The 11606-nt window shown below is 45.8% G+C and overlaps 2 protein-coding genes across 2 annotated transcripts in view; one reads left to right on the forward strand and one right to left on the reverse strand.

Annotated features, from left to right (window-relative positions):
• Positions 1-1296, forward strand: part of LOC308037478 (cystatin-A-like) — a 32466-nt gene extending 31170 nt beyond the window's left edge. The window contains exon 6 of the mRNA XM_080339293.1: positions 1073-1296. Within this exon, the coding sequence (XP_080195419.1) occupies positions 1073-1201 (129 nt within the window). The 3' untranslated portion in view covers positions 1202-1296. The remainder of the gene's footprint in view (positions 1-1072) is intronic.
• A 1327-nt stretch (positions 1297-2623) lies between these two features.
• Positions 2624-8895, reverse strand: LOC308037582 (cystatin-B-like). Its single transcript, XM_080339444.1, is given in 4 exon segments — positions 2624-3438; positions 4170-4262; positions 4264-4272; positions 8458-8895. Coding segments are annotated over 4 exon segments (297 nt in total). The 5' UTR covers positions 8524-8895; the 3' UTR covers positions 2624-3309.
• Positions 8896-11606: the final 2711 nt, after the last annotated feature.

Below are 11606 nucleotides of genomic sequence, written 5' to 3' on the forward strand. Positions count from 1 at the left end.
TGTTTTGGTTCTGTGTCATGTGCTGCAGAGGAGCAGCCTGCCTGCTAGTTTTTCTGTATTTCCAAAACTCCCTTTCTGTTGTGGAGGAAAAACAGGTACTGCTTAATCTGAAGCCCTTTGATAGTGCTGCTCATCCTCTATTAGAAAATCTTACCTGTGGATTTGAGCAGCTTTCTGTGAAGTAACGTGTAATTGCTGAGCCTATTTTGCAAGTGAAGGCCGGACAGCATTGCTTGGTGGCAGGCTGGCTTTCTGGTGGCAGAGCAAACACCGGATGTGATTGTGTATCTGAACCCCACATGTGCACAGACATACACCTGGTAGGATGTGCTCCCTTGACAAGGGTCGGTTTGGGGTTTAGTAGTTCTGCAGAGAGACGTTATGAGTATTTGCTCCAAGTTTCTCATACTTAGTCGATCCCAGGAAGGACAGACACTGCTAAAATAACAGTTTTTTCTGCTCTGTTGGGCAACAGGGGATTGTAATGACCAGCTATGTATTCTATATCTAATCCAAATCTTACTTACATGAATGACGTTTAACCTTCCTTGGCTCCTCTTGAGATGCGCTTTCACTTTGTGGACAAGGTACTGAGTGATGAAGAGTAACAATTTACAGGAAGGCTGCAGTGAAACCAGAAGTCACGTCTAATTGCATTTCTTCACTTAGTGCCATCCTATTGCTGACCCAGCCAATATAAAATTCTTGTTTGCTGTCCATGCTAAGACTCATGAGCAAACTACTTGGAACTGAAGACTGACATGTTAGTGAACTTGGAAGAAATCCATTTTATAGCACTGAAAACTGATGGTCTCTTTTTCCCCAATCTTGCAAGTGACAGGAAGCAGTTATTCATTTTAGCAGTAGCTGGAATGTCTGAAGGTTTTTATTACAGTTCTCTACAGGTGTATAGAGTTTCTAGCACCAGTTAGTTACTATCCAGATGGGTTAAGAGCTGTTGAAGTAAAAAGGGAGATAAACCTAAAACTAAGCTCCTGAGCAAAGGTATTCTTCCTGTTGTTTGAACCTGCTTCACTCATGATCCTCACTTCCCCACTGTTCTGCTGTCTAGGTCCAAAATTCTGATGACGACTATGCCCACTTAAGGGTGTTTCTGGGCCTGCCTTATGAGAATGACTGTCCCACCCTAGTCAGTTTTCAGACTGGGAAAACCAGAGATGATCCTCTGACCTACTTCTGAGAGATGATGAGGAATGGTGCCTCACTTCTGCAAGACGCATGTGGATTCCGCCTGTGTCAGTAAATGCATTAAAATAAAATAAGTTTTGAAAGCTATTTGTTCATCTACTGCATGTCATGTGTAGGTCTGCTGCCTGGCTAAAGCTCAGGTGGGCTCTGAAATACTATTCAAGGCTGTTTCTGCCACCTGAGGTACTAGAGCTGTAAGACAGAGCACACCCATTTTAGCTCCTCTTTCCAAAATGCTGACAGGCATAAGAAGTGCTGTAATAAGCCAGACCTAGGGTCTTCAATTTTTCCCTGTTTGAGGGGGCGGGGGTGTCTATGTGAGGACTCTCTGGGCTGCTATGAGAAAAAGCATGTAAGCCCCCACTTAATATTCAGGAGACAGAACATGCTCCTTCTAAGCAATGCTGGTTATCTCTCACACAGAGCACACCTGCAACAAAAAGCCCAGTAATACGCAGGTAAGGTCACCATGCTCTCTCCTCTCAAAGCTGCTTTTCATTTCTTCAGTCTACACCACTGGTCACTGGCTGGACCTTGTGCTGCTGAACTTTTTGAGCACAGCAGTTCAGCAAGTTTGCAGTCCACTTACCTGGCACATACTTAAGCAGCTGATCTATTGAGGATATTATGGAGAACAGCATCAAAAGCCTTACCACACTAAACAACATCCATCCTCTCATTTGCCAAGATGTTTATCTAATCATAGCAGGCTATTGGGTTGACGAAGCATGACTTCCCCTTTGTAAATCCACGCTGACTACTTCCAATTGCCTTTTTGTCATTAATATGTGTGGAAACGACTTCCAGAACCATTTGCTCCATCACCTTTCCAGGGACTGAGGTGAGGCTGATGAGCCTGTAGTGCTCCAGGTTCTCCTTGTTGCCCTTCTTCAACATAGAACCGACATTTTCTTGCTTCCAGTCCTGGGGAACCTCCCCCCAGTGCCCATGACCTTTCAAAGGTTGTTGAGTGTGGCCTTGCAGTGACACTGACCTTCAGCATCCATGGATACATCCCCTCACGTCCCATGGCATTGCCTAAGTCTGGTTTAAGCGTGCCCCATGCCTGATCCAGCTCTGCTGAGGAAAGTCTATTCTCCAGACACTCCTACTCATCTTAGGGACCTCAAATTCCTGAAGGCAAGTCCTACCAATAAAAGCCGAGACAAAGGCAGCATCGAGTGCTGCAGCCTTTTCCATGCCCTGTTAGCAGATGCCTTGCTCCACTCAGCACAGTGGGACTGCATTTTCCTTAGTGTTCCTTTCTAATTTCTAACTAAAAGATTGGAATAAACCTAAGGTTATAAGGAATATGAAAAACACTCATGGGAAAAAAAAAAACTCTGAGCAACATAACCAATATTGAAAACCAGTACAGAGAAGAGTGAAACACTACTCAAAGTCAAATATGCCCTTTCAATTAAAGAGAAATGTTTATTGTTATTAATGCAGAAATGCTTGTCCAGCTTAAGTTCTTTTCCAGGACTTTTCCTTAGGACTGAGAAAAGCAGCGAGTTCAGTTCTGTTTTTAAACTCATATCCCCTCTACTGGGCATTATATCCTACTGCTGCAAGCAGATCAACATGATTACCAAGGGAATGTTTGTTTCAAAAGACTACAACCCTCCTCTTGCTTTCAAAACCACTTCGGCTCGGGTCTCTCTTCAGGTCTTTGCCAAGAAAATACATAGCACGATTTAAACCTACAGATATATTCACAGTTGCAAAATAGCACAGAAAAGATGTGGGTTTTCCTCTCGCTCCTTGCTGCAAATACAGAATGCCAGTGCCACTCCCCTTTCAGTTTCTAAACCAAGGAAGTCCAGAAACAGGACTCAGCAGCAGTATTGCAGTTATGTTGCACTGAAGTCAGTGCAGCTCCTTGGATTTGCATTAGTGCAGGTGAAAGGAGAACCACGTGACTAAAATTTAGATATTGCACAGGAAGGGAAAGGCATAAAAGCAACTGATTTTTTCCAGTAGGAAGTTAAAAAAAAAGACACTTTCTTTTCTCCTTTGTTGGCACAGGAATCAACATTTTGCGCGCTATAGAAAATGCACATAAGAACCCATTAGGAAAACACACAAGATAGAAGCTTGCTAGAAAAAAGCCAGTTCATCATGCTTAGTCTTGCTGCTCTGGCAACTGTGGAGACTCAGCGGCTTGTTCTCATGAGGAAGGCTCTTGAAAACCCACAGGTGCATGAACTCGTCATTGCCAACATGGACCTGCAAAACACAAAAACCTGCGAGTTCCACAGAATAACAGCAACCTTCAGCAAGAGGGGTGATGCAGACTGGTGTGTTTTGAAGGTGGTGAGGCAGAGAGGTGGTAAGAAAAACCATCACCTCAGAAGGTGTGGTCTTGTTTTAAACCAGACAGGGAGTTATGACTTTGTGGAGTTATGACTTTATGACCCTCTAATCCTTCTATGCTTGTTAATGCTCCCTATGCCTGAGACAGGGAATGTACATCTAGGGAATCAGAGCTGCATAGAAGTGATTAATACATTACATACATGTAAAATGCTCTAATCTTATCTTGCACAAGCAGCACTTCAATGCTTTCATCACAGGCACTTGGTTTAGTGTGTGGCATCACTACAGGCAGAGTCACAGTTGGTTTGACACTTCACTGTATCTTTACACATCTGGACTTCACTTAATGTGATGTTAGTGCTCACCATCACGGATGTGTAATTATCCCCAAATCTAAGTCTCATAAAATAACTGAAAACTAAAAATCATTATGAAAACAGGGAAGTACTCTCATCTCCATTTAATACAGGGAGATGGGCTGGATTTCTTTTTTAATGTATAGATTTTTTTCTTATTAAGGCCAAATCATAAGCATCCCTCTCTAGGTAAGTAAAGAAAAAAACCAACATTCCAAATACTATATGTGTTAATTAAAAAAAACCACAACCAAACAACAAACAACATTGCCCAGTGTCCTCTACCTTGATGAAGTAGTTTGTTCCAGCAACCACCTGAGTTTTAAACTCCACTGCAGTGAAGACATCAAAGGTTTTCCCTTCTTTTTCTTCTAGCTGGAGGTTTCACCTTAACAAAACAACAGTTTATTTAAGAATGATGCAAGATTCAAGTACTTAGGACTTAAGGCCCACAATATAAATGTGCCTTTGCACCCTTCAGGTCACTACTACTGAATTCCCAGACACAGAGCTCCTGCTTTTCCAAGTTATTAAATGATCAAAATGAATCATGTTAAGTTTTGTGTTCAAGAAAGATGAGAAATCTAAACAGGCAGCAAAGCCAAGAGAGTGGTGTGATTCAGTCGTCACAGACTAACATCAAATCTGGAGCTTTGAACACAGAACTGTGTGGGTATTCTAGAAGGTTTATGTTGACAAATTATTTCCTCTATTATGTCTCAGCTTCTGTTCTGTATATCTAACAACAAATGTGAAGTGATTCAGTACCTATATGCACAAGACTACACATATTTTTAAAGAGAAGTTTTTCACATTTATCATTCTTACAAGAAAAAGGGCCATCTTCAGCATTACCTCCCTTTTCAAATTCAGAACAAGTTATTACACACCCAGCATCACAGAACAGACAGATATCCAAATATCAAGCTTTCAAAGCAAACTACCCAAGCCTACAACACAACACAAATCTGAAAGTTCTTCCAGCACGTCTGCTGGAATCTATGATGTTTTCAAACTGCAAATATTTTCCAAAAAATAAATGAACCATAAAGCTTCTGAGCTATCATCCCCATTTCCAGAGTGCAAAACCTGTGCTCAAGAAGTCAGAATAACTTGTCCAATACATCAGTGGGAGGCATGAACTCACAAGAGTTGCTGCTCTTCTTTCCCACACTTGGCTCTCTAGAACACTGTAGCCACATGGTAATATTCTTGGTCAAGGAAGCAGAAGATTTCAGGCTTTGTTTATAAGGGCAATATGAATTAGTCTTGGGAGTCCTTGCTGCAAGTGCAGGTCTACCCAGGCCTTACCTCCTGCACCACATCATTGTATAGCCCTCCCTCCACTCCCAGTGCAACAGTACCAGCAGTGAGTAATTTTCTCTTTGCAGCGATATGGTGTATTCCCCCTTCTTCCTAAATAAAAGGGGAATGAACATATTTGCTATCCTGCCTGAATTCCAGCTGCCTCCTTGGAGGAAAACAAGTGCCAGTTTGCCACTGCTCAGGTGCTCTAGGTGAAGCAGGAACAGAAAATTCCTGCCACAGGGTACGTCCTCCCACTGAGAAGGAGCAGGACTGAAGTCTGGTGCCTTCCCAAGACAGGTGATCACTGATTGTCCTGTTGCTGAGAGCTGTGACCTTACTGTACATCATCCCTCAGAGGTCATACACTCTCCACTTCTTCCAAGCCATGGACAGCACATCAAAAGTAAGATAATGATGTCTGGATGCTTTTGTACGTATGGTTTTTTTTCCATATGGAAATCAAAGCGCATTCAACAACTTTGCATTTGAAGATGCAAGGAAGAGCGCAGCCCCAGAAAGTGCAGTGATTCAGTCCTCCCTGAGTCAGAGGATGGAGCAAGTGGTTTCAGTTTCCATCACTAGAGCTACTATTATGAATTTTAAGCAGCAGGGGAGAGGGTGGGCATAAGTATCCCATGGACCCTGTGCTGTCCTGTGCTCCTTTAGCAATCCTAGGTGCTGTGCAAGGTTGGTTTCTCAAGTCTCCAAATTGACCTGGCTCAGCGCATTTTGTTTCCACCAGAAAGCCAAACACTGAGCTCCATGACCCCAGGCAGCGGGGGTGACACGTGGCTGCAAGCTTGTCAGGATGTTATTGTGACCATGACTCAACGCAGCATGTGACAATGGGCATTCTGATGCAGTATGGAGAGGGAGAGCCCAGAAATACTCTTTGAAAGACCTGGTACTGCCCACCATACTAGTTCATCATGTCAGTCTAGATGTGGAGGTCCTGATGGACAGTGCACCAAACATGAGCCATCACTGTGCCCTGGTGATAACAAAGGTCATAGCATTCTGGGCTGCATCAGCAGGAGCCTCACCAGAAGAGAAAGGCAAACGATTACTGTGTTTGTTAGAGCACATGTGGAATACTGTGTCCATTTTTGGGCCCCCAGTACAAGAAAGATGCCAATAAACTGTAGCCAGCTCAGCAGAGGGCCACCGCGAGGTCAGATGGCTGGAGCACTCGTGCTGTGAGGAAAGGAAGAAAATGAGGTTGCTCAGCCTGGAGAAGAGAAGGCTTGGATAAAAGCTTTCCAGTCCTTACAAGAAGCCAGGATCTTTACAGAGGGGCAGAAGAATGAGACTCAGTGGTCATAAGTTGAAATTGGAGGTTCAGACCAGATATAAGGAAGAGCTTTTCCCATGAGGACACTGGCAGAACAGCAGCCTGCCCGGAGAAGTTGTGCAGTTTCTGTTCTCAGAGGTTTTTAAGACCCGACTGGACAAAGCCCTGAACAGCCTGGGCCTGCTGACCCTGTGCTGGGCAGGAGGTGCAGCCCTTTCCCACCCAAAAAATCTGTGATTCAATCATGCCCTGAACATGGAGAGGCAGTTCCTGTGGGACTCCTGAGCCAGAGACACTGTCAGAGGGAAGCTGTCCTACTCTGTCTCCCACTGCACCTGCGCTGGGCAAGCAGCAGTACTTGCCAGGTCCACAAATCTGACTGATGTTTGGCCATCGCTGCCGTTCTTACGAAACAATAAAATGGAGGCAAGAACTGGAAAAGCAGGAACAGGAGATGTATTTATAGCAAACAAACTGGCAGGCTCTAAAAAATCTCTACAAACATTTGATTTTAAGCAAACAAAGTAATTTTAGAAGTCTACCTTGATTTAAGAAAACAGACACAACTTCACAGGCAAATTTCAGTTTTGAGTTTTCCCATGTATTTTAACTAAAGTAATACAAGCTGGCAGTCAAAACAAGCTGGATAAGCTTTGAAATAGCTAGGTAATTTAATTGAAAATGCCAGATATTTTGTTAATTCCATTCACGTCTGATTCCAGATGGGTTTTGTTTTTACTCTTCATCTTATATTTGGACTACTAAACCACCACAGCCTGCCACAGAATGGAAATTCAGGATTAAAAACAAATCTAGTTTTCAGACTATATGCAACACTAATCACATACGCATGTTATCTTTAACATGACACGTAGACCTCTTCAGGTCAAAACAGTTATTATGACTCTCTCAGCAATTCTCAGTAGTGTACTCATTCCTGCAGACTCAGGTTAGTGCTCAGGAGATGCACATCTCTTTTTTTTTTTTTTGTAATGAAAGATCATCAGATTCTACAAGCCAAACTTTAATTTCAATGACTGTGCCTTCAGGTGCTCTGTATATATTTAGTAACTGCTGCAGTCTAGGGAGCTTGTCTTTCATCTTTCTCCACTGGCTTGACACACCCTGGCTGATAAAACCAAAAAGCAGAAGGAACTTGAGTTCACTCATGACTGAAACAAGACCGCGTGCTTTGAAAGAAGAACTTAGTTGTACACTGGCATTTTTAGAGCAAAAGCAGGTGCTGCTCCATTAACATGGGCTGTCATTCATCTATCCTGTAAGTGGCATCAGGGTTTGGAGCTGGTACCGTGCAGAGTTGAATTCTGCTTTGGGGAATAGAAGAAGCAGCAGAGAAGTTTTATTTGTCCTCCAACACCACCACCAAAGTGGCTACAAGATTTAGACTTTGCAAGAACCTCCTAAGCTCCTTCCTCAAGCTAATAGACCTTTTGTATCTGGGACAGACACCGGCAGCAGTAACAGGGCCCGTAGCACCGGGGCTGACCCCGAGCACTCAACACGGTCACCACTTGCTCTCTAAACCCCTCCAAAATGTTCCCTTAAGATTCTGAGCCTGCCCTGCCTGGATGCAATAAAACCACGCGAGGCCAAGCAGGCAGACGGAGGGCTCCAGAGCGCCAGGAACCGCTCATCACATTCCCAGTCATTCTTCCTGCTTTTAAGCCGAGGGGGGAGGAAAGGCGTCTCCGCCTTCAGCCCTGCTGGGCAATGGCCGAACACCTGGGTTCCCCGCCAATCCCTACACCGGGACGAGGCCCCAGCCGTCCGGTCACGCCGGCCGCCGGCGGCTGCCAGCCCAAGCCGGCGGGCTCCGACCGCCAGCAGGCCCGGCGGGAGAAGCCCCGGGAGACCCGCCGCCCCGCCCCGGGCTAGGCCAGCGCCCGCCGCCAGGCCGTTCCCGGGCCCGGGGGTCCCTCCCGGGCTGGCCGCAGCGCAGCGCAGCCCCCTCACCTCCTCCGCGATCTGCTGCGTCTCGGGGGTGGCGGCCCGGGCCGCCGAGGCGCCCCCGCACAACATGATGGCAGCCGCTTCGCTCTGCTCCGCGCCGCGCCGCCCCGGCCCGGCCCGGCCCTCCCGCTCGGGCGGGGCCGGGGCTGCCGGCGGGGCGGGGCCGGGCCCGGGCACAACGCGGGGGCTCAAACCTGCCTTTGGCCCTCCCGAGCTGTGGGGCAGGAGCACCCGGGCCCCCGTCACCCCCGCCACCCCCGCGGGGGCAGCGGTCGCTCCAGGGCCGGGGAAATTTTAGTGTAGCACAGCGGGACCAGGTCTCTCTGGGCATGGCAGAACGCGTCCCGCCCCATGACAGGCTGCAGTCGCCAGCTGAAGGAAGAGGTGCTAAAAGCAAGAGGTGCAATAGAAGCTGCCGGCAGAATGACCCACAGGAGGTCTGCAGCCTGTCCTCGGCGGTGACACCTCTGGGAGAGGCCTGTGTCAGGACAGGGCTCTCATGAGCTGCTTTCTTTTCCAGCCTGTCATGTTTTCCAGCAGCTATCATCTACTTGTAAAGTTTCCCAGTACATGACTCCCTTGTTCGCAGTGTTCATAATTCCCTCTCCCAGGCTGGTTTTGCTGTTTCTCAGCCAGCAAACCAAAAGCTGCATGAATTGCCCACCCTTTGAGAAATTCCCCTGGTGAGAATGCAGTCTGAATGTTCAGGCCTTTAGCTAAATTTCGCTGCGATTTACACATCCAGATTTCTTGGAAAAACAACAGCAAAAACCTACCTTCCTCCCCCTGCTTCCCAGCACTTCTCGGAACATTTGGTAAATATAGCCCTAAATTTAACCACAGCAGGTATTGCATACTGAATCAACTTCCTGCACTGGTAAGGGGGACATGGTGAGAAGGATGAAACAGACCAGAGAAGAACAATTTGTTTTCCTTGGTATTATCTTACTCCTCTGTGGAGAGCAAGTAAATGTTCTGCTGGGGCTTTGGGCCAGCACAGCTCAGCTGTGTTTGTGAGCAGAGGTTGAAACATCAGGCTGCTCACTGGGATGGTTTGCTGCCCATCAGCCATGTTTGTCAATGGATATCCCACCATGGAGTTGATAATACTCTTTGCCTCTGTCCCCACTGCTGCTGCTTCTCTGCCAGGTGGTTTGGGAAACACCGACACTGGCAGGTGCTTTCCAGCAGATGTTTGAGCTACAGGGTGGGACAGCCATACATGTGGACAGCTTCTGTTGTGACATGCCAGTGGAAGTTTGCAGGCTTGAGCTTTCAAAATAAGGTTGTTACCCAACTTGTCTTCATCAGTATTTTCTTGTGCAAAACACAGACTGGCTTTTGGACAGGTGTCCGAGCAAACTTTCTCTTCTCCTGGACTTGGCAGGATGGGAACATATACTCTCCTCTGTGCATGGGAAAAAAGGGTTTGGTTGCAAATCACTTTAACAAAAAGGGTCCTTTTTTACTGGGCTTCCCTAGTATCTAGTGTGTGCATCACCAGAAGAGGCTGCAGCAGCAGCTGTCACACAGTGCGTGGAGCTTGATGCTCAGAGCTCAGGGTACATATGTAGTGAGGGTGGATGAGGGTTCCCCAGCAAATTGAGCACAGCTGGTCTGTTGCTGTAAAACTATGGCAGCTGTTGGAGCCCATCGAGTGCCAGGGCACACATTCCTTTTAAGTAGATGTAAAGAACAAAAAAACACCTAAAGAATGAAAACTGCCCAAAGAATTAAAAACACCCAAATGTCAACATTTTCTACTGTGTGCATAGCCAGTGAATACAGTTCTCCAAACAAGGCAGCTGATGGTGACTTTCTGTTTCTCATGTTGCATGTGTTAGTGCAGAGTCTTCAGTTTGTATCCTGTGTCATTTTGTTTCATTCATTAAGCAGTGCTGTCAGCTTCACTTCAGCGGTTACTGTTCTGGTTTTGGCCTGTAGGAATAATTTAACAGCACTAAAACTATTTGGCTACTGACATTTTTGGTGTGGGCCACAACCGAAGTATTATTTTATTTTTGTTAGCCCTTTCTGCCATCTAGTGCCCATCTCTGTTCATGCATTTAGTCTCAACAGACCACGAGTCTTAATTCCTTCCCCTAAACTAAACCTAGAGGCCACATTCAGCAGCCTGGTGAAGGAACCTGTTTTTTCAGAAGCAATGAGCTACTCTGACTGGATCCAGTGGTAGAATGTGGTTTCCAAAATTGTGGCCACAAGGATTTATATTTTCAAACTCCTTTTTTTTTTTTTTTTTCTTTTAACCAGCTGTGCCATAGCTTTAATCAAATATTATAACTTGAAGGCCTTACAGTTAAAGTTGGATTGATTCTTCCATGGTGTAACTAAAATCTGAGCCCATGCTGAGGTGGATATAACAGGTCAACAAGAAGGCTAAAATAACTTGTCTGACCAGCACACTCCTTGGGGTTATGGACTTTCACTGTGCTCTACTAAGCCCAAACTCTTCTTCCTTATCAGTAACAAGTAGAGGTGGCAAAACAAAGTTTTTATGCAGCAATGTCACCTCTAAGTTTTATTTGCCTGCCCTGGCAAAAGAACAACCAAGCAAAAACAGTAACAAAAGAATTGTGGCATTTTCCTCAACGCATCCACACATTCATTCCATTTCTGCTCACACTAAGCTGCAGGCCTGTCTACCTTTCCATGGTGGTCTGGATTACCTTCATGTTTGATGAGGAAGGGTACTGACTTTGTGCCAGATGCTTGCTCTTGCACATGAGATCTGGGAAGAGAGAAATAAATTCTGCAATGTAACCCTACCCCCTCCTGCCAGGATGTTGAGGGACACTTTTTCTCTTATCTCTTCTTATGACTCTCTTACTTACAACATTTCCAGCATGGATGGAGAAGAAACAGGAATACCTTGCAAAATCAGTATCACTTCTGTCTGCTTTTGGGGGAGTGGAACAAGTGTCATGAATAATGAAGTTCTGCTGTTTTCTTTGCTGAAGTTCTTACTGTTTTTCTTTAGGTACAGTCTGCCCTCCTTGTGCTAGGTGCCCTCTCTTCAAGATGGGCCAAGAAGAAAATAACCTGGTAGGTGGCCTGTAGGAGCCAAAACATATACAGTTTACCCATTTGTGTGTGCATGTCTCAGAGCCCAGGCCTGTATGTTTTCCTCCTCC

This window comes from Nesoenas mayeri (genome assembly GCF_963082525.1).
Source record: "Nesoenas mayeri genome assembly, chromosome: 1".
NCBI classification, from domain to species: domain Eukaryota; kingdom Metazoa; phylum Chordata; class Aves; order Columbiformes; family Columbidae; genus Nesoenas; species Nesoenas mayeri.